Below are 23,378 nucleotides of genomic sequence, written 5' to 3'. Positions count from 1 at the left end.
AGTCAGTCAGCGTGTGTGTGTATTAGTCAGTCAGTGTGTGTGTGTATTAGTCAGTCAATGTGTGTGTATCAGTCAGTCAGTGTGTGTGTGTGAATTCGTCAGTCAGCGTGTGTGTATTTGTCTGTCAGTGTGTGTGTATTAGTCAGTCAGTGTGTGTGTGTATTAGTCAGTCAGTGTGTGTGTATTAGTCAGTCAGCGTGTGTGTATTTAGTCAGTCAGCGTGTGTGTTTTAGTCAGTCAGTGTGTGTGTAGTAGTCAGTCAGTGTGTGTGTGTATTAGTCAGTCAGTGTGTGTGTATCAGTCAGTGTGTGTGTATTAGTCAGTCAGTGTGTGTGTATTAGTCAGTCAGCGTGTTTGTATTAGTCAGTGTGTGTGTATTAGTCAGTCAGCGTGTGTGTATTAGTCAGTCAGCGTGTGTGTATCAGTCAGTCAGCGTGTGTGTATTAGTCAGTCAGTGTGTGTATTAGTCAGCGTGTGTGTATTAGTCAGTCAGTGTGTGTGTATTAGTCAGTCAGCGTGTGTGTATTAGTCAGTCACTGTGTGTTTATTAGTCAGTCAGTGTGTGTATTAGTCAGTCAGTGTGTGTATTAGTCAGCGTGTGTGTATTAGTCAGTCAGTGTGTGTGTATTAGTCAGTCAGCGTGTGTGTATTAGTCAGCATGTGTGTATTAGTCAGTCAGCGTGTGTGTATTAGTCAGTGTGTGTGTATTAGTCAGTCAGTGTGTGTGTATTAGTCAGTCAGCGTGTGTGTATTAGTCAGCGTGTGTGTATCAGTCAGTCAGCGTGTGTGTATTAGTCAGTCAGTGTGTGTGTGTTAGTCAGCGTGTGTGTATTAGTCAGTCACTGTGTGTGTATTAGTCAGTCAGTGTGTGTATGAGTCAGTCAGTGAGTGTGTATTACTCAGCGTGTGTGTATTAGTCAGTCACTGTGTGTGTATTAGTCAGTGTGTGTGTGTATTAGTCAGTCAGCGTGTGTGTATTAGTCAGTCAGTGTGTGTATTAGTCAGTCAGTGTGTGTGTGAATTAGTCAGTCAGTGTGTGTGTGTATTAGTCAGTCAGTGTGTGTGTGTTAGTCAGCGTGTGTGTATTAGTCAGTCAGCGTGTGTGTGTATTAGTCTGTCAGCGTGTGTGTATTCGTCAGTCAGTGTGTGTGTGAATTAGTCAGTCAGCGTGTGTGTGTATTAGTCAGTCAGTGTGTGTGTGTGAATTAGTCAGTCAGCGTGTGTGTATTAGTCAGTCAGTGTGTGTGTATTAGTCAGTCAGTGTGTGTGTGTATTAGTCAGTCAGTGTGTGTGTATTAGTCAGTCAGGGTGTGTGTATTTAGTCAGTCAGCGTGTGTGTATTAGTCAGTCAGTGTGTGTGTAGTAGTCAGTCAGTGTGTGTGTGTATTAGTCAGTCAGTGTGTGTGTATCAGTCAGTGTGTGTGTATTAGTCAGTCAGTGTGTGTGTATTAGTCAGTCAGTGTGTGTGTATTAGTCAGTCAGCGTGTGTGTATTAGTCAGTGTGTGTGTATTAGTCAGTCAGCGTGTGTGTATCAGTCAGTCAGCGTGTGTGTATTAGTCAGTCAGTGTGTGTATTAGTCAGTGTGTGTGTATTAGTCAGTCAGTGTGTGTGTGTTAGTCAGTCACCGTGTGTGTATTAGTCAGTCAGCGTGTGTGTATTAGTCAGTCAGTGTGTGTGTATTAGTCAGTCAGTGTGTGTGTATTAGTCAGTCAGTGTGTGTATTAGTCAGTCAGTGTGTGTATTAATCAGCGTGTGTGTATTAGTCAGTCAGCGTGTGTGTATTAGTCAGTCAGTGTGTGTGTATTAGTCAGTCAGTGTGTGTGTATTAGTCAGTCAGTGTGTGTGTATTAGTCAGCGTGTGTGTATTAGTCAGTCAGCGTGTGTGTATTAGTCAGTGTGTGTGTATTAGTCAGTCAGTGTGTGTGTGTATTAGTCAGTCTGCGTGTGTGTATTAGTCAGTGTGTGTGTATTAGTCAGTCAGTGTGTGTGTATTAGTCAGTCAGCGTGTGTGTATTAGTCAGTCAGCGTGTGTGTATCAGTCAGTCAGCGTGTGTGTATTAGTCAGTCAGTGTGTGTGTGTTAGTCAGCGTGTGCGTATTAGTCAGTCAGTGTGTGTATTAGTCAGTCAGTGTGTGTGTAGTAGTCAGTCAGTGTGTGTGTGTATTAGTCTGTCAGCGTGTGTGTATTAGTCAGTCAATGTGTGTATTATTGAGTCAGTGTATGTGTGAATTAGTCAGTCAGCGTGTGTGTGTATTAGTCAGTCAGTGTGTGTGTGTATTAGTCAGTCAATGTGTGTGTATCAGTCAGTCAGTGTGTGTGTGTGAATTAGTCAGTCAGCGTGTGTGTATTTGTCTGTCAGTGTGTGTGTATTAGTCAGTCAGTGTGTGTGTGTATTAGTCAGTCAGTGTGTGTGTATTAGTCAGTCAGCGTGTGTGTATTTAGTCAGTCAGCGTGTGTGTATTAGCCAGTCAGTGTGTGTGTAGTAGTCAGTCAGTGTGTGTGTGTATTAGTCAGTCAGTGTGTGTGTATCAGTCAGTGTGTGTGTATTAGTCAGTCAGTGTGTGTGTATTAGTCAGTCAGCGTGTTTGTATTAGTCAGTGTGTGTGTATTAGTCAGTCAGCGTGTGTGTATTAGTCAGTCAGCGTGTGTGTATCAGTCAGTCAGCGTGTGTGTATTAGTCAGTCAGTGTGTGTATTAGTCAGCGTGTGTGTATTAGTCAGTCAGTGTGTGTGTATTAGTCAGTCAGCGTGTGTGTATTAGTCAGTCAGTGTGTGATTATTAGTCAGTCAGTGTGTGTATTAGTCAGTCAGTGTGTGTATTAGTCAGCGTGTGTGTATTAGTCAGTCAGTGTGTGTGTATTAGTCAGTCAGCGTGTGTGTATTAGTCAGCATGTGTGTATTAGTCAGTCAGCGTGTGTGTATTAGTCAGTGTGTGTGTATTAGTCAGTCAGTGTGTGTGTATTAGTCAGTCAGCGTGTGTGTATTAGTCAGCGTGTGTGTATCAGTCAGTCAGCGTGTGTGTATTAGTCAGTCAGTGTGTGTGTGTTAGTCAGCGTGTGTGTATTAGTCAGTCACTGTGTGTGTATTAGTCAGTCAGTGTGTGTATGAGTCAGTCAGTGAGTGTGTATTACTCAGCGTGTGTGTATTAGTCAGTCACTGTGTGTGTATTAGTCAGTGTGTGTGTGTATTAGTCAGTCAGCGTGTGTGTATTAGTCAGTCAGTGTGTGTGTATTAGTCAGTCAGTGTGTGTGTATTAGTCAGTCAGTGTGTGTATTAGTCAGTCAGTGTGTTTGTGAATTAGTCAGTCAGTGTGTGTGTGTATTAGTCAGTCAGTGTGTGTGTGTTAGTCAGCGTGTGTGTATTAGTCAGCGTGTGTGTATTAGTCAGTCAGTGTGTGTGTATTAGTCAGTCAGTGTGTGTATTAGTCAGTCAGTGTGTTTGTGAATTAGTCAGTCAGTGTGTGTGTGTATTAGTCAGTCAGTGTGTGTGTGTTAGTCAGCGTGTGTGTATTAGTCAGCGTGTGTGTATTAGTCAGTCAGTGTGTGTGTGTATTAGTCAGTCAGTGTGTGTGTATTAGTCAGTCAGTGTGTGTGTATTAGTCAGTCAGCGTGTGTGTATTAGTCAGTCAGTGTGTGTATTAGTCAGTCAGTGTGTGTGCGAATTAGTCAGTCAGTGTGTGTGTATTAGTCAGTCAGTGTGTGTGTGTATTTGTCAGTCAGCGGGTGTGTATTAGTCAGTCAGCGTGTGTGTATCAGTCAGTCAGTGTGTGTGTGAGTCTGTGGTTGTTCTATTTTAATTGCCACCAGCACTCACACCTTGCGCCCAATCTTTCTCTTCCTTTCCCGCAGGAAGGTAAAAGTGCAGTTGAAGTGTGCCGTGCCCTGCGGAGCAGAATCCACCTCGCTGAAGCAGCACAGCGGCAGGCACAAGGCATGGAGATGGACTATGAGGAGGTGGTCCGGCTGCTCGAGGCTGAGATTACAGAGCTCAAAGCTCAGCTGGCGGATCAGCACGGGCCGACCAAGGTAAGTCCCGATGTCATCCCTTGTTACCGTGGCAACGCAGTGGTCATCGTGCCACATTCTGTACATGTTAAGTGCTCTCCCATTGCAGTAAAGTAGGTCAGAGCCTGTCAGAGTACTACCCAGCTATTCAGAGGAAATCAAGCAGGAGACTGGATGTGACGGCTCCATCACTTGAGTGAGCTGTTAACACAAGTGCAGCAGCCTAACTGGGTCATTCCCTACCCAGCCTTCCAAATTAATCGGGTTTGTCGCGTTCTTTGCTGCCAGTTAAAGGAGCTTCAACCCCCTGTGAGCTCCTCGAGTGGGCCTTCATTGGTCAGATGTGACGCCGTTTTAAATCCATGTTCTCCATAAACTGCAGGCACTGAACAATCCAGTTTTATTTCCTGCCCTGCAGGTGTCAACGTCGGGGCCCCAGCATTTATTACACGTTTATTCCCCAGAACAGACAAAGAACAAAGAAAAGTACAGCACAGGAACAGGCCCTTCGGCCCTCCAAGCCTGCGCCGACCATGCTGCCCGTCTAAACTAAAATCTTCCACACTTCCGGGGTCCGTATCCCTCTATTCCCATCCTATTCATGTATTTGTCAAGATGCCCCTTCAATGTCACTGTCGCTATGTGTCATTGAAGGCGGTAAGAAGTTTTACAACACCAGGTTAAAGTCCAACAGGTTTGTTTCGATGTCACTAGCTTTCGGAGCGCTGCTCCTTCCTCAGGTGAATGAAGAGGTAGGTTCTAGAAACATATATATAGACAAATTCAAAGTTGCCAGACAATGCTTGGAATGTGAGCATTAGCAGGTGATTAAATCTTTACAGATCCAGAGATGGGGTAACCCCAGGTTAAAGAGGTGTGAATTGTCTCAAGCCAGGACAGTTGGTAGGATTTCGCAGGCCAGATGGTGGGGGATGAATGTAATGCGACATGAATCCCAGGTCCCGGTTGAGGCCGCACTCATGTGTGCGGAACTTGGCTATATGTTTCTGCTCGGCGATTCTGCGTTGTCGCGCGTCCTGAAGGCCGCCTTGGAGAACGCTTACCCGGAGATCAGAAGCGTGGTACATTGGCGAGAAAAAGACATGGATACCACCATTACACGTGAGAACACCACCCACCAGGTACGCGGTACATACTCGTGCGACTCGGCCAACGCTGCCTACCTCATACGCTGCAGGAAAGGATGTCCCAAAGCGTGGTACATTGGCGAGACCATGCAGACGCTGCGACAACGAATGAACGGACATCGTGCGACAATAACCAGGCAGGAATGTTCCCTTCCAGTCGGGGAACACTTCAGCAGTCAAGGGCATTCAGCCTCTGATCTCCGGGTAAGCGTTCTCCAAGGCGGCCTTCAGGACCCGCGACAACGCAGAATCGCCAAGCAGAAACATATAGCCAAGTTCCGCACACATGAGTGCGGCCTCAACCGGGACCGGGGATTCATGTCACATTACATTCATCCCCCACCATCTGGCCTGCGAAATCCTACCAACTGTCCTGGCTTGATACAATTCACACCTCTTTAACCTGGGGTTACCCCATCTCTGGATCTGTAAAGATTTAATCACCTGCTAATGGCCGCATTCCAAGCATTGTTTGGCATCTTTGAATTTGTCTCTATACATGTTTCTGGAACATACCTCTTCATTCACCTGAGGAAGGAGCAGCGCTCCGAAAGCTCTAGTGACATTGAAACAAACCTGTTGGACTTTAACCTGGTGTTGTAAGACTTCTTACTGTGCTCACCCCAGTCCAACGCCGGCATCTCCACATCATGACATTGAAGGGACATCACAGACGGGAGTGTTTGGGCCACATTGCTGAAGTCCAGCTGCGGACCGGCTGTGTGAGGAGCTGGAAGCCTGACCATAGCTCACTGGGCCATCTGCAGAGTTAGACAGGCTGGTGTGAGACTGGAGTCACAGATGGGCCCAGACCGGGGCGGGGGGGGGGGGGGGGGGGGGGGGCAGCATTCCTTTTTCCTGAAGGACAGGGGTGAGCCTGTTGGGTTTTTAGGCAGCCTATTCCCTTTTTACTGATGTCCATTTTCCCAGAATATTTTCAGCAAGTTCCCTGCCCCTTCCAAACTGCCTCAGATCGGGAGGCATTGCTTCCTCGTTCAGTCAACCATCTCCCAGCAAAGATGGCCAACACGGAGGAAGCCCCGGGTGGGCCTTACAGCTGAGGGCCGGATATTCTGTCCCGGGGTTTTATGAGGAAACTACCAAGAAGCGGGGCAAATGCATGTCTGATCATCCAATCACCCGCTCCTTCGAAGGTTCAGCGACTGATGGCAGTGTGGGGGTGATGGCAGTGTGGGGGTGATGGCAGTGTGGGGGTGATGGCAGTGTGGGGGTGATGGCAGTGTGGGGGTGATGGCAGTGTGGGGGTGATGGCAGTGTGGGGGTGATGGCAGTGTGGGGGTGATGGCAGTGTGGGGGTGATAGCAGTGTGGGGGTGATGGCAGTGTGGGGGTGATAGCAGTGTGGGGGTGATGGCAGTGTGGGGGTGATAGCAGTGTGGGGGTGATAGCAGTGTGGGGGTGATGGCAGTGTGGGGGTGATGGCAGTGTGGGGGTGATGGCAGTGTGGGGGTGATGGCAGTGTGGGGGTGATGGCAGTGTGGGGGTGATAGCAGTGTGGGGGTGATGGCAGTGTGGGGGTGATGGCAGTGTGGGGGTGATGGCAGTGTGGGGGTGATGGCAGTGTGGGGGTGATGGCAGTGTGGGGGTGATGGCAGTGTGGGGGTGATGGCAGTGTGGGGGTGATGGCAGTGTGGGGGTGATAGCAGTGTGGGGGTGATGGCAGCGTGGGGGTGATAGCAGTGTGGGGGTGATGGCAGTGTGGGGGTGATGGCAGTGTGGGGGTGATGGCAGTGTGGGGGTGATAGCAGTGTGGGGGTGATGGCAGCGTGGGGGTGATAGCAGTGTGGGGGTGATGGCAGTGTGGGGGTGATGGCAGTGTGGGGGTGATGGCAGTGTGGGGGTGATGGCAGTGGGGGGGCACACACACTGGGCCATGTGTCCCAGTTAGCTTGCTCTACCACTGTGAGAGTGGGACGCTGCTAAAAAGGCCGACACAACATTGCTGGGTTAGAGGGGCGGATAAGAGAGACAGCTTCAGGGAAGAATTTCTGAATGGATTTCACTTATAAAGTGTGGATTGTACGGGTGGTTAAGAAACAATGGCTGCAGTAACAGGAGACAAGTTGATGGTTTTAACAGGTGCCTTTTCAACAGGATGAGGGCCACGACCTGAGAAAGCGAATTGCCGTTCTTGACTGTCAGCTACGGAAATCAGAGGCTGCGAGGAAAACCTTCGAAGTGTCCACTGAAAAACTGCTGCAGTTTGTGGAGGTACAGCATGTACATACACCCCAGGACTATCGTTACATACACCCCAGGACATTCGTTACATACACCCCAGGACATTCGTTACAAACACCCCAGGACTATCGTTACATACACCCCAGGACATTTGTTACATACACCCCAGGACTATCGTTACATACACCCCAGGACATTCGTTACATACACCCAGGACTATCGTTACATACACCCCAGGACATTCGTTACATACACCCCAGGACTATCGTTACATACACCCCAGGACTATCGTTACATACACCCCAGGACATTCGTTACATACACCCCAGGACATTCGTTACATACACCCCAGGACATTCGTTACATACACCCAGGACTATCGTTACATACACCCCAGGACTATCGTTACATACACCCCAGGACTATCGTTACATACACCCCAGGACATTCGTTACATACACCCCAGGACATTCGTTACATACACCCCAGGACTATCGTTACATACACCCCAGGACTATCGTTACATACACCCCAGGACATTCGTTACATACACCCCAGGACTATCGTTACATACACCCCAGGACATTCGTTACATACACCCCAGGACTATCTGTACATCCAGCGCCGCCACAGTAAGGGGAGGGCCGATCCATGGGTAGGTGGGACATTATTCAGGACCGGAGGCACTGTGGTGGGGCGGTCCACCCCGGGTACTCGGTGCCGTGAGGCAGCAGTGCTAACCACTGCGCCACCGTGCCGCCCCAATCAGGAGTATCCTTATACACAGAGCAGGAATATCCTTATATACAGGCCTAGTGATATTGTACTGGACAGGTAATGTGATGTCCTTATTTAAAGACCAAGGAATATCCCAGCCAAAGTACAGTGTGACTGCCCAATATGTCTGTGCATTTTCAGATATCTTGAGCGAAATTCTCCGTAATCGGCGCGATGTCCGCCGACCGGTGCCAAAAACGGCACAAATCAGTCCGGCATCGCGCCACCCCAAAGGTGCGGAATCCTCCGCATCTTGAGCGGCCGAGCCCTAACCTTGAGGGGCTAGGCCCACGCCGGACTGATTTCCGCCCCGCCAGCTGGCCTTTGGTGCCCTGCCAGCTGGCGCGGAAATGACTTTGCCGGGCGGCGCATGCACGGGAGCATCAGCGGCCGCTCACGGCATCCCCACGCATGCGCAGTGGAGGGGGGCTCTTCCGCCTCCTTCATGGTGAAGACCATGGCGAAGGCGGAAGGAAAAGAGTGCCCCCACGGCACAGGCCCGCCCACGGATCGGTGGGCCCCGATCGCGGGCCAGGCCACCGTGGGGGCACCCCCCCGGGGCCAGATCGCCCCGCGCCCCCCCCCCCCCCAGGACCCCGGAGCCCGCCCGCGCCGCCGTGTCCCGCCGGTAAGAGAGGTGGTTTAATCCACGCCGGCGGGACAGGCATTTTAGCAGCGGGACTTCGGCCCACCCGGGCCGGAGAATCGCCGGGGGGGGGGGGGGGCCCGCCAACCGGCGCGGCGCGATTCCCGCCCCCGCCGAATCTCCGGTGCCGGAGAATTCGGCAACCGGCGGGGGCGGGATTCACGCCAGCCCCGGCGATTCTTCGACCCGGCGGGGGGGGGTCGGAGAATCTCGCCCCTTATTCACCATTGAGGTCATTTTGAATGATGTAATTTTCTCCTAATTTTTTTGACTTTCTCAAACCTGTCCCCTCCTTTGCCTTCACAGGCCCCTTACTAACCCATCACTGGACCCTTCCTGGCTCTTCACTGCTCCGTGCCTGGGCCTCCATTGACTACATCCTGCCCCTTCACTGGCCTCTTCTCACTGGCTGACTGGCACTGCATTGGTCCCTCCCTTACCTGCCCCCTCAATCCCAGCTCTTCACTGCCCCCACCCACACCGGTCCCTCCCTGGCCGCTCAGCGGTGTGATGGAGGCAAAACAAATTTTAATATAAATGTTTTTAATTGGGTTTTTGAACAAAGTATATTTGCCGTTATGTACACAGGATATTTTTTTTAAATAAATTTAGAGCACCCAATTTTTTTCCAATTAAGGGGCAATTTAGCGCGGCCAATCCACCTACCCTGCACATCTTTGGGTTATGGGGGCGAAACCCACGCAGACACGGGGAGAATATGATATATATTTATAGAAGAGAAGGGCACACACACACAAATCACAAAGGGAAAAAATAAGTAACAACACGAGAGAAATGCAAAATCAAATGAAGTAACTGGCCGGGTATTGTGCCCCCGCTCAACAGCAGCAACTCTGTACACTTGGCAAAATGATTTACACACATAAGTCAGCATTTGTTTGTGGGGGGGTGGGGGGGTGGGAGACTGGGGGGAGTGGGTAGATATACATTCGGGTGCCGGAGAGACAATTACGGAGGGCAATACTCGAATGGGCCGGGTGCTGGCCTTGTCCCTTGCTTCTCCCGGACGGATTTCGCTCGGTGGAGGCAAATTTAATTGTGGCTTTCAAAAGGGAATTGGATCAGCATCGAAGAGAAAAGGAAGTTGCAGGACTATAGGGAAAGGGTGCGGGCCTGAGCCAGAATGGGAAAGATGGGCCGAATGGCCCCCTCGTTGCTGCAACCACTCCATGGTTGGAAGGAATGATACGTTGATGAGGTGGAGTAAGGGGGCAGGCTCTTCCGTACAGGCACAGTCAGCACCGACAGGCGTTAGTTGGGCTGAATATTTCAATGCTGTGAATTCTGTCTAACTCAATGTGACATTGTACTCTTCCAATCTGATGTAGTTCCACCCTAGTGCTGATCAGAACATATGTTTCTCTCTTTATTTCCAGGTGGTGCATGAGGTTCTCACTGAGTCTCCAGCTGCTCTAACCAATGTTAGGTATGTAAACACAATGATATGACCAACAGGAACCATTGAAACGGGAATATGGCCAGCACTATGATCATCAAAGTCTGCAGGAGGAAGGGGAGGGGGGAGCGAGTGAAAATCCAGACCTAGCCAATTAGGAAGGAGAGATGGGCAGGGTTCAGTTACGCTGTGTTCCAGGCACACCCTAGCTTCCAGTCCCTTTCCTTGTTGGCATGGGCTGTCACTTTGAGGATTTGGCGAGAAGGAAATGAGGGAGACGTGGGCTGAAGTGGTTCAGTTTGCATTAGCGCTTCCATCAAAATCGCAGCCAAAGAAATCTCCGACAAACTCATTAATGTGCCTGTTACTAATATCACGCAGTGAAAATCCAATTTAATGATTGCAGACAAAAATAACATGACACATGATATACTTAGAAACTAAAGTGCTTCAAGATTTTTATTTTACGTTTAAACAAAACAAAGCTTTCAGTGGGTAACGGACTGTGTATTTTATGTGACTGTGGATCAGCGGGTAGCACTCTCGCCCCTGAGGAAGAAGATTCTGGCTTCAAGTTGCTGTCCACAGACTTGAGCACATTCTCCAGCCTGACATTCCAGTGCGGGACTGGGGGAGTGCTGCACAGTCGGAGGTGGCAGCTTCCAATGGCAGCAATAAATCGAGGCCCTGTCTGCCTCTCAGATGATTGAGAAAGAACCCACGACACTGGGAGAAGAGGAGGAGAGGTCTCCTCGGAGCCCTCATCAATATTTATCCCTCTACTAATATGACTGAAGCAGATAATCTGGTTGTTGTCACGTTGCTGTCCATGGGAGCTTGCTGTTTGCAAATTGGCTGCCACCCTCCCCACATTTGCTACACTTCCAAAGTACTTTATTGACCGTGAAGCACTTTTTGAGACATCCTGAGGTTGTGAAAGGCGCTATACAAATGCAAGCTTGTTTCATGTACACCCCTTGATTTGTTGGATTTTATGAAGACCCAGGAGTCTTTGTAGGTGATTAAATGTGAGTTTATTGTAGACACAGAAAGCGGCCTCTATGGCGGAGCACAAACAATCAGCCCCCGCCGGGACTACCAGAATGCCGGTCCCTGGCCAGGCCGGCTTTTACAAAGTCTGGTAATGAGCCCCAGCGGGGCGGGGCTCCACTCACTAGCGGGGAAGACCGTATTCCACGGGATGATGGATCAGGGTAGCCCTGTGGGCCTGGTGAGGTTCACTACACCCCCCCCCCCCCCACCCCCGCAAATCCGAACGTTCTCCTCCAGTGGCCAGCTGAGGGGCCTTCTTTGTGCATAGCTGTGCCTCTGCCAGAGGTGGGGCCGGATCGGGGGGGGCAGTGACTCGTTCATTGCCTTTTCCACGACGGGGGGGGGGGTCACTGCCGGGGTCGCGGCTCCGGTTGTGGCGACGTCCTGAAGTGCTGACACTTCCATGCGCAAGGCTGACCGAGGGGAAGCTCGTATTCCACTCGTCCCACAGGGACATCGATAAGGCCATCCCAGTGGGGCTTGTCAGGGTTATTAGATTTCCTCTCCCCAAAATCCTGAACATCAACCTCCGCGCGTAATGCCCAGCAACCTGCTCCCTGCTCCTGGTAACGAGTGAGTTCCTCAATGGTTCAGTGGTCAAAGCAGTACATTAACGGAGCCCTTCACACCAGATCCACCAGGTTCCAGCACGGGTTTGTGCTGGGTCAGATTAACACATTTAACCTCAATCTCCCTGAGATAGGAAGAGAAGGTTAGGTTGGGATTCCTGCCCCTGGATACCATCCAAGAACTGTCCATTCTGTCTGATGACCCCTATGGTTGTATCGTGTCCATACACTCACTGGTAACTCACACATGAAGAATGACTCAGTAGGCATGGTGTCTGACACTCCTGCAACAAACTCTGGAAAGGAAAGTTAGAAAATTGGGGAGAATGATAATACACAAAATCTGTTGGGAAATCTCGAACACCTTGCTAATTAGTGTCCAATTTAAACCGTTGTGGTTCCTCTAATTGAACTGTTTACTATGACAGCATGCTAAATGACCTTTTTTCACCTGGGAATCCGAATTTGTTTTAACTGACAAAGCTGAACATTAACACAATCAAATCAACTATTAGGACAGCACGGTAGCACAGTAGTTAGCACAGTTCCTTCACAGCTCCAGGGTCCCAGGTTCGATTCCTGGCTTGGGTCACTGTCTGTGCGGAGTCTGCACGTTCTCCCCGTGTGTGCGAGGGTTTCCTCCGGGTGCTCCGGTTTCCTCCCACAGTCCAAAGACGTGCAGGTTAGGTGGATTGGTCGTGATAAATTGCCCCTTAGTGTTCAAAAAGATTAGATGAGGTTACTGCGTTACGGGGATAGGGTGGCGGCGTGGGCTTAAATGGGGTGCGCTTTTCACGGGCTGGTGCAGACTCGATGGGCCGAATGGCCTCCTTCTGCACTGTAAATTCTAGGACTCTATAGTAAGATAGGAAGTCTCCCCCACTGAATTGCCTCTCGGCCTTGGTATTGGAGAGGTTTGTGGTTCTCCCTCTTTACTCTGCTTCAAGCTGTCACTTAGAGACTGTCTGAAAGCTATCATCTGATAGATGTGGGGTTCAGTTTCCGTGTTAACGAGCAAAAGCTGGTCACTCCGTCCTGGCATGCACAGAGGCAAGTGGCTGATGTTCTATCATTCTGATTATAAATCATTAATTTACGCTGCAGAGTGAAAATGTATTGAGTTCCATCAGATTAACATTTTATATTGAATGTCGAACGAGCCACGCCACAAATGGATACTTTCAAGCTGGCGATGGAAAACTCCGGTCTGGCTGCCTGTGTGTGTCAAGCTCTCTCGCACGCATGACTCCTTGTTTATAAGGTGCCTCTTTATGTCGGCTGGAGGGTGGACAAAATGCTGCTCCAGTCTTTGTTCTGGAATGTCACACTTGGAGCGCTGTCTAACATTCAGGTTCTGAACACGGTCTGAGAGCAGGGTTCAGGTGCTGGCTGCGGGCACAGCTGCTGCCAGTGCCAAGGTGCCAAGGTGCCCCTGTCAAGGTGACAGTTCCGATCTCCAACTAATGGCAGATCACCTGCGCTCAGCCCCACATCACCGGGGTGCACTAGCACGGTCGTGCTAATTGCCGACAGAGGTCAGCATCCTCGGAAGGAGACGGAGCGGGGAGGGAATTAACAGGGATGAAATATGTATCTGTGTCCAGGTACTGAGAGCATTTGCTGATTCCTAGCTTGCCACCAGACCAACAAGAAACTGGAAAAAAGAAGAGTTACATTTTGCTGCACCTTTCTTAACTTCAGCGTGTCCGAAAGCTCTTTACAGACATTGACTAATTTCTGAAGTGCGTTTACTGATGTAATCTAGGACAACTGGCAGCCAGTTTGGACACAGGTAGATTCCACAAACAGCAATATGATAATGGTCAGATAATCTGTTTTTAATTATGTTTGTTGAGGGATAAATATTGCCCCAGGACACAGGATACTTTCCCTGTTTATTTTTAAAGTCGTAGCCAGAGGATCTTTTATGCCCATTTGAGAGGGAACGCATCCTCCAAAACACGGCGCCCCTGACAGTGCGGCACTCCCTCAGTATGGCACTCCCTCTGAGGTCGAGAATTCCCAAGTTTCATAACCCGTTCAGTGAAGACATTTCTCCTCACCTCAGTCCTAAACAGCCGACCCTTGACCTTGAGACTGTGACCCTGTAATTCTGGGATTTTCCGGTACCAACTCTGTCAAGTGACTTAAGAATTGTTACAATTAGATCACCTCTCATTCTTCTAATCTCCAGGGACTAGACCTTGTCTCCTCATAGGGCGGTCTGCTCACCCCAGGAAGCAGCCTGGTGAGTCTTTGTTGCTAGCTCTCTCCAGGGCAAGTACGTCTTTCCCCGATATCACTGAACTAGAATTGTGACTCTCCCAGACCGCTGCACTCCTGGCTCCTGGCACATCTCCAGCATTGATGGCCGTGTCTTAAGCTGCCTGGGACCAAATGACTGGCATTCCTTCCTGAAACTCTCTGCCTCTCCATCTCTCCTCCTCGAAGATGTACATTTAAACATACTTCTTTTAATCACGTGTTTAAGTCACCTGTCCTAATATCTCCTCACATGGCTCAGCATCAAGTTTAACTCGATTACATTCATGTGAAGCACCTTGGGGCATTTTACTACAATGAAGGTGCTATATAAATGCAAATGGGTGGGAAAATGTGGACTCCAGATTATAGGGGACACGCGCTCTACTTCCTGGAGTTCTCACTTATTCCAAGATAATGGGGGGAAAGACACAGAACATGACAGGAATCCACATAAAATAAAACTACCTGATCTATATTTGTTTTATGTCGTTCTCCTTTCTATATTCACTGTTAATCTCAGCAATATAGTTCTGAGTTCTGAAGTTTTCAGCTTGACGATAGTTTATCAGAATCACCGTTTGTTCCGATGTACGATCGTCTCTTTTATCGTTTAATCACCGCTGCCCTTCAGTATGTCGCAAACCCGCATGGTCACCCTTTCCTTGGCCCACTCCCGCTGCCTCTGTACTTGCTTAAAACTGTTCAGTAACTAACACCGTCCAGTGCTGGAGAAAGGTCGTTGACTTGAAATGTTCATTGTATTCACCTCCACATACTCCGCCTGACCTGCTGAGTATTTCCAGCATCTCCGAGTTTCATTTCCGATTTCCAGTCCCCGCACAGTATCCTGCTTTTGATTGTGTCTCAAAGTCCGTCTTGGTCACAGCCGCATTTCCTTTTCTCAAACCCATAAAACCCCGACTGGTTTATTTTGTTGCGGGGTGAGGGGAGGTTGCGAGCGGCGAATTGCAACACAGAGATCAACACTGGCTCTCTTTCCTTTTCCTCTTCACCTTCAGCAGGCTGGGAGTCAGAAGATTTTCGGGACCGCCTTCGTCTCAGAACCTCCTCGACCGACTTGGCCGCAACGGACCCAGAACTCCGACCGCACTTTCCACTGATGCCCGTGAGCTGGCCAAATCCGTTCGTGCCATCATTGAAGCTGACTGTAAGTAAATCAGAGGGAGAAGCCAGTTAAGTCCTGCTCCATCCCTCGCACCTCTACATTGTAGGTGCAAGATTCAATTAGGATTAAATGCAGGAGGATAAAACTCAGGGTTATAAATGTAAAATAGTCACTAATATTTTATTTCTATTTCCAATATATATATATACACATAATTATCCCTATGAAGGTGAACAGCAGGCTGTATTTTTTCTAAAAAAACAGCAGGCTGAGGATCGGCATACTATGCGTTTTAAAATGATGAAAGGTTTTGATAGAGTGAGAGTGTTTCCGTTTTTTGGTGAAAAGCAGAACGAGAGGCATTCAGATAAAATAGCCAGCAAGAAATCCAGTGGGGAATTCAGAAGAAGCTCCTTGACCCAGCGTGGTGGGAATGTGGAACTCGCTCCCACAGGGAGTGGGCAAGGAGAGCAGTACGGGCATTTACGAGGAAGCTGGATACGCCGCTGAGGGAGACGGGGAGAGAGGAGTATGCCGATGGATTTAGAAGAGGAGGGATGGGATGAGGCTCATGAACACCCGCATGGAGCAGCTGGGCCGAATGGCCTGTATCTGCTGTAACATTCAATGTAAGAAAGAGCAGCCATTGTCTCTATCCCTCTGCCGTTGGCCACGCACTGGTACCGGTGCCAATGGAGACTCCTTTTTGTAGGCACTACTACAAATTTCACTAATTGGCGGGGTTTTTTGGTATCCGATTCAGCATGGAGGATCATTTTTTTTTAACTTAGAGTACCCAATTCATTTTCTTTCCAATGAAGGGGCAATTTAGCATGGCCAATGCACCTACCCTGCACACCTTTGGGTTGTGGGAGTGAGACCCACGCAGACACGGGGAGAATGTGCAAACTCCACGGACAGTGACCCGGGGCCGGGATGAGCATGGAGGATAAGTAAAAGAGATTGGTGCTCAGGTGCCCCTTGAAGAACTAAAATAACCTGTATTTTGCACACCGTCCATGTCCAAAGAGATGCTGTGGTGACCTCGGAGATTACAGCGTTAACGATGTGGACCTCAGAGTTGGGTTGTCCGTGCACTCGCAGCCCCTTAGGCAGCGCACGGAGACATTTGATGACTTTGTTCTAAGTGGGAGATTTCTCCCAGCTGGCGCCCGTTGATTTGCACCCTCTGATTCCACAGCTTAACCTTCTCAGCTTTATTCCTTCAGTGCAGTTCAACTCTCCCATCATCTCATCCTCTGTCCCCACTCTGCTAACGCAGATTTCCCTCTGATCCCCAAAATGGATCATTGAGTCGGCACACGGACTCGAACCGTTAACTCTGTTCCTCACTCTGCAGACGCTGCCAGACCTGCTGAGTTTTTCCGGCAGTTCGAGTTTTAATTTCAGATTTTCGCAGTATTATTGCTTCCAGATTCCTTGAAGTCTGATGAGTTTTGGTTTAAGTGTGATCTGTTTCGTGGTACAGTAAAATTCCTGTTCAGGATTCTGTTCTTATGGGTTAAAGATGTCTCTGCTGAGAGTGAACAGTTAACTTTAGACACGTGTCACTTTTCCTCTCTGTCAAGGTTACGTACACCAGGCACTAATATACAGTGCCTGTGCCAGCTCAGGCAGAACATTTTCTAATAATGCCGGAGGGCAGTGTGCAGGTCTCCGCAAACTGCCACCACATTCACTCTGAGCATTCAGCACACTGTCTGGAACTCTGCGATACTTTGTACAATATTTGTTCTAATCGTGTTTTTTTAATGAAGCTCTGTCAAGCTTTGGAGTGTGGGTTTATAAATAAACGGGGGCGTCAAAGGCCTGGGAGCCAGGGTATCGCCGGACTGCAATGGGGAAGGGGCTTGTTCACAACACTGCGGTGCACGTACCCTCCACACACTGTCACTGGTGGGCCATGCAGTCCACTTTGATGTGGCTACTGGATTAAGATTGTGAACCATATCATAATTTACTAGTGCTGCCTTTGGGAAATATACTGAACCACAAGAATTAGAAATGAGCTTTTCTTTTTCACATGAAATGTACGACACAAAATCAGATCATTTGGATCCACATGAGTATCCTCCCACCCCATTTCTATCATCTAACCCTGACGCCGAGCGTGATCCAACGAGAACGCTGTACCAGAAAAGCAGCTCGCCGCGGCGCAGGGTGGCCGGTAAAAGCCGGGAGACCCCGGGCAGGATCACTTTTTGTCAAATCTGCATATTAGAGCGAGACAGCTAGTCCCACGGTAATGTGCAGATTTCCGGGGTACCTGAGGCTTGGGGATTCATCCCCTTTGTCTCAGAGACCTCGGGTGTGTGCCGTTCAGCACTGGTCCCCGCAAACGGAGGGTCCCCCAGGAGATGGGAGGCCCCCAGCTGCATGCCCTTTGGGCCCGGTGATGTCCAGGTACTGCTGTTGCCACCTGGGCACCCTGGCAGTGCCATCTGGGTGCCAGCCTAGCGGTCCACGTGGCACTACAGCTGACATGGGCACTGTCAGGTCACTTAAAAAAAAGTCAAATGTTTATTTTCTTGGGCCCTTTCCTACTTTCGCTGCTAGTCTGTTCTGATAGAATCGATTTGGAATCTGGTAAATGTCCTCCATTAAACACAGAGCTGTTTTTTTTTCTCTAAATTTAGAGTACCCAATTAAATTTTCCCAATTAAGGGGCAATTTAGCGTGGCCAATCCACCCACCCTGCACATCTTTGGGTTTTGGGGGCGAAACCCACGCAGACACGGGGAGAATGTGCAAACTCCACACGGACAGTCACCCAGGGCCGGGATCGAACCTGGAACCTCGGTGCCGTGAGGCAGCAGTGCTAACCACTGCGTCACTGTGCTGCCCTATTAAACACAGTGCTGAGTCTACCTTCAAACTAACTCAGCTCTGCATGGCCGGGGCGGGGGAAGATTAGCTCAGATGGCTAAGAGCATGACGCTCAATAATGCTGACGTTATTCAGTCCCCAGGCCTGCTGAGATAGTTCTTGCAGTCTGCCTCTGCACTTGCCCCATTGTCATATCTTGTGGTAGAAATTTGTGGAGAACCGTGATAATCCTCACGAGGACTCTCCCCGTGGGCTTTGTAGAGCACGAGTTCCCGTGGTGAGCGGGTGAGGCACGACCAGCTGGGGCTCATTAGTGGGACCTTTGCATGGAATTTACAGTGCAGAAGTAGGCCATTCGGCCCATCGAGTCTGCACTGGCCCTTGGAAAGAGCACCCTACTTAAGCCCCATGCTGCCACCCTATCCCCATAACCCAGTAACCCCACCTACCTTTTGGACACTAAGGGGCAATTGCTCATGACCACTCCACCTAACCTGCACATCTTTGGACTGCGGGAGGAAACCGGAGCACCCGGAGGAAACCCACGCACACACGGGGAGAACGGGCAAACTCCACACAGACCGTCACCCGAGGCCGGATATAAACCCGGGAGCCTGGCGCTGTGAGGCAGGAGTGCTAACCTCTGTGCCAGCGTGCCGCCCCGATGTAGCTCCCGGACCGGGAGTTCCCGGTATTCCTGGGCTGGGAAGCTCGACTTGTTTGCCGCAATAGCAGCTTCATTTTGCAGTTTAAAATGAACCAGTTTGGCCTTTCACTCCCCGACTCCCGGAAGTATTCCAAAAACCATGATTAGCAAAGTCCGGACAAGGAGGGTGTGACAGAAAGCAAAGGAGCAAAGAACCATAAAACCATAGAATTCCGACAGAGCGCAAAGAGGCCATTCGCCCCATCGAGTTTGCACTGACCCTCTGAAAGAGCAGCCTTCGGGGGAGGGAGGGACTGGAGAGAGGGGATTTAAAACACACACAAATTCCAGGCCAGGCAGGAGGGGATATTTGAGAGCAAGTGGCAATTAATTTAGCAGGGAGAGAGAGAGAGAGGGGGGACTGAGGGCTACACGGTTTTTGAGAGACTAACAGGATTTAGGTTAGTTGACCAAAGACGCAGGCAGAAATACAGAGGGCGAGATTCCCCCGGTCCCCAGCCGCATGTTTCTCAGTGGTCCACGTTTGCCGGCAACGGGAACAGAGAATGCCAACAGCAGGAGAATTCCGCCTGTAAGGTTTTTGTGTCCACAGAGAACACGTCTGTTCCATCCTTCTCCTTTCAGATGGATCCTGATTGTGAGCTGGACAGAAACACACAGCCAGCCACATGTGATAAATGCAGCTCAGAAACGTGACTGGGGAGAGGTGGAAGGAGAAAATTTAATTAGAGCAGAATTGTTTGCTCCTCTGACAGTTATCTCAGTTATAGTCACAGACAGATACCTCGACCCCTCTACTTGGAACATAGAGCAATTAGCTTTTACCAGAGAAGACCATCCTCCAGGGAAAACGCCTGTCAGCTCAGTATGGCATGTGGAGTGTTAAGTAAACTGCAGCAGTGAGACAGGGACCCAGCTTACAGAATAAACTGTTCACAACTTTGTTACAGAGACACTACACTGCTGGGGTCCACAGTCCAGAGAGACCAATATTTTTTATAGTATATTGATTGAATAGGAGGACCTGAATGTTTATGGTGTTAATCACAGCAATCAGCAATTAATGTTACAATTAATTACCTTTCGCAGTGCAGTCAATGTGGCTGCGTTAGCAAAGGCTGCAGCCATTGGCTGAAATTCTCCAGTCATTGGGAATCTCTTTTCCCGTCGGCAGCACATTGGCCGGATGCGGGATTCCCAGCGTCATGAGGTGGTTACGATGGGAAATTCCATGGACAAGTGGCGGGAAGATAGAATCCTGGTGCCAGCGAGCGGCACACGGCCGAGAAACACGCAGCGAGGGGACGGGAGAATCCTGCCCGCTGTATTTACAGTTCCTTTCTCAGGCTTCTGGGCTGGACTCAGGACCATCTTGGCCTTGATTCAACTAATTAGGAACAAAGTCCAATAGCGAGCGGGTTTCGACACGTGTTTCCCAGCCCTCGCAGGACCGAGAAACACATGGCTACACAACACGGCTCGCGTTGTACAATGAGCCTCAGCGAGGATGGTGCGGCCAAGGCCGACATAGCTCAGTACTGTCACTGGGAAGCTCTGTTCGCCTGAACTGCTCAGCGTAGCGAGAGATCGGGACGCCAATGTTCAAATGGTAGCCTGAGCTTTGAGGCCTCCGAAGCGACCACTGACCCCTCCCCACCCCCGCCCCCCCCCCCCCTCCCACCCCTTCCCTCTGTTAATGAACGTGAGCACACCATAGGCCTTCTTCACAGCTCTATCCACTTGAGTGGCAACTTTCAAAGATGTATGAACATAGACCCCAAGATCTCTCTGCTCCTCCACATTGCCAAGAACTCTACCGTTAACCCTGTATTCCGCATTCATATTTGTCCTTCCAAAATGGACAACCTCACACTCCATCGACTCCATCTGCCACTTCTCAGCCCAGCTCTGCATCCTATCTATGTCTCTTTGCAGCCGACAACAGCCCTCCTTACTATCCACAACTCCACCAATCTTCGTATCGTCTGCAAATTTACTGACCTACCCTTCAACTCCCTCATCCAAGTCATTAATGAAAATCACAAACAGCAGAGGACCCAGAACTGATCCCTGCGGTACACCACTGGTAACTGGGATCCAGGCTGAATATTTGCCATCCACCACGACTCTCTGACTTCTATCGGTTAGCCAGTTCATTATCCAACTGGCCAAATTTCCCACTATCCCATGCCTCCTTACTTTCTGCAGAAGCCTACCATGGGGAACCTTATCAAATGCCTTACTAAAATCCATGTACACTACATCCACTGCTTTACCTTCATCCACATGCTTGGTCACCTCCTCAAAGAATTCAATAAGATTTGTAAGGCAAGACCTACCCCTCACAAATCCGTGCTGACTATCCCTAATCTTTCCAGATGTTCAGAAATCCTATCCTTCAGTACCCTTTCCATTACTTTGCCTACCACCGAAGTAAGACTAACTGGCCTGTAATTCCCAGGGTTATCCCTAGTCCCGTTTTTGAACAGGGGCACGACATTCGCCACTCTCCAATCCGACCCTCTGACAGTGCGGCACTCCCTCAGTACTGACCCTCTGACCGTGCAGCACTCCCTCAGTACTGACCCTCTGACAGTGCAGCACTCCCTCAGTACTGACCCTCTGACAGTGCAGCACTCCCTCAGTACTGACCCTCTGACAGTGCGGCACTCCCTCAGTACTGACCCTCTGACAGTGCAGCACTCCCTCAGTACTGACCCTCTGACTGCAGCACTCCCTCAGTACTGACCCTCTGACAGTGCAGCACTCCCTCAGTACTGACCCTCTGACAGTGCGGCACTCCCTCAGTACTGACCCTCTGACAGTGCAGCACTCCCTCAGTACTGACCCTCTGACAGTGCAGCACTCCCTCAGTACTGACCCTCTGACAGTGCAGCACTCCCTCAGTACTGACCCTCTGACCGTGCAGCACTCCCTCACCACTGACCCTCTGACAGTGCGGCACTCCCTCAGTACTGACCCTCTGACAGTGCGGCACTCCCTCAGTACTGACCCTCTGACAGTGCGGCGCTCCCTCAGTACTGACTCTCTGACAGTGCAGCACTCCCTCAGTAGTGACCCTCTGACAGTGCGGCACTCCCTCAGTACTGACCCTCTGACAGTGCAGCACTCCCTCAGTACTGACCCTCTGACAGTGTAACACTCCCTCAGCGATGACCCTCTCACTTGCGGCAGGATATCACAGTATAGCTCGACTCTGCCAACTGTTAGAAACTGGACTGATCCCAGTGCACCACAGATTGACTTGCCACAGGTAGGCCTGGCAGTTAACTGCGCAAGGAGCCAGTGTTGAAGAGGCTGACTCTCCTTCTCTGTTCCTTTGTAAAATGTTATTTGTAAAACATTGGAATATTATGCTATGTTAAAGGTGTTACATAAATGCAAGTTGTTGTAGTCCACAGTATGGGGGTTGAGTTAGTTCTGAGTCGCTGACTGATTCGCTGCCCCTTGTGGTGTCAGAATGAACTGATTCCTGGGCAAAGGGTTAATGTGCAGTATGTGTCTTGGAACATGTTCAGGACATATTCACGTGCTGGAGAAAAACCCATGGCACTGGCCAAGGACAGTGAGGTAATGATGAGCAGACAGGCCAGGCATGCACAGGGACAGCACACTGTGTCTCAGCGATACACCCACTGGAAGAGCACACAGGCTGGGGTGACACCATGGAAAGTCAGCTTGGAAACCACCTGGAGAAACATGTCGCAGACTGCACACGTCACTGACCGGCGAAGCAGAAAAACATCCGCTTTAACTATCGGGATGAAGAGCCAACTGCAACTTAAAAACAGATCTGATATTTTTATCAGGCGGCAGTTTTCACTCTCTGTCCCATTAGACAGTTCAGTTCCTTTGTGCCAAAGCGATCCAATAGGTGGACGTGACCGATGCACGCGGTTCGAATCCTATTCCCCATTCTCCACCGGCTTCTGCGCCACCCCCGCCACCACCTTGTGCACAGGACGAGTGTTGCCACCTTCCTCTGCCAGTCTACACCCATCTGTGTAGACCCCCAGCTGACTGGAGTGTGGCACTGTCAGAGGGTCAGTACTGAGGGAGTGCTGCACTGTCAGAGGGTCAGTTCTGAGGGAGTGCTGCACTGTCAGAGGGTCAGTACTGAGGGAGTGCTGCACTGTCAGAGGGTCAGTACTGAGGGAGTGCCGCACTGTCAGAGGATCAGTACTGAGGGAGTGCTGCACTGTCAGAGGGTCAGTACTGAGGGAGTGCTGCACTGTCAGAGGGTCAGTACTGAGGGAGTGCTGCACTGTCAGAGGGTCAGTACTGAGGGAGTGCTGCACTGTCAGAGGGTCAGTACTGAGGGAGCGCTGCACTGTCAGAGGGTCAGTACTGAGGGAGTGCTGCACTGTCAGAGGGTCAGTACTGAGGGAGCGCTGCACTGTCAGAGGGTCAGTACTGAGGGAGCGCTGCACTGTCAGAGGGTCAGTACTGAGGGAATGCTGCACTGTCAGAGGGTCAGTACTGAGGGAGTGCTGCACTGTCAGAGGGTCAGTACTGAGGGAGTGCTGCACTGTCAGAGGGTCAGTACTGAGGGAGCGCCGCACTGTCAGAGGGTCAGTACTGAGTGAGCGCTGCACTGTCAGAGGGTCAGTACTGAGGGAGTGCCGCACTGTCAGAGG

At 50.1% G+C, this 23,378-nt stretch overlaps 1 protein-coding gene across 4 annotated transcripts in view; it reads left to right on the top strand.

Annotated features, from left to right (window-relative positions):
- Positions 1–23,378, top strand: part of stxbp4 (syntaxin binding protein 4) — a 346,204-nt gene that overhangs the window by 262,439 nt on the left and 60,387 nt on the right. For 3 of the 4 annotated variants that reach the window (XM_072483831.1, XM_072483829.1, XM_072483833.1), the window contains 4 exons: positions 3,849–4,025; positions 7,267–7,383; positions 10,174–10,223; positions 15,100–15,248. In XM_072483831.1, the coding sequence (XP_072339932.1) occupies positions 3,849–4,025; positions 7,267–7,383; positions 10,174–10,223; positions 15,100–15,248 (493 nt within the window). The remainder of the gene's footprint in view (positions 1–3,848; positions 4,026–7,266; positions 7,384–10,173; positions 10,224–15,099; positions 15,249–23,378) is intronic. The other variant, XM_072483830.1, reaches the window with a different exon arrangement.

Source organism: Scyliorhinus torazame, chromosome 18 (assembly GCF_047496885.1).
Source record: "Scyliorhinus torazame isolate Kashiwa2021f chromosome 18, sScyTor2.1, whole genome shotgun sequence".
Lineage (NCBI taxonomy): Eukaryota > Metazoa > Chordata > Chondrichthyes > Carcharhiniformes > Scyliorhinidae > Scyliorhinus > Scyliorhinus torazame.
This window is presented reverse-complemented; position numbering and strand designations above follow the sequence as displayed.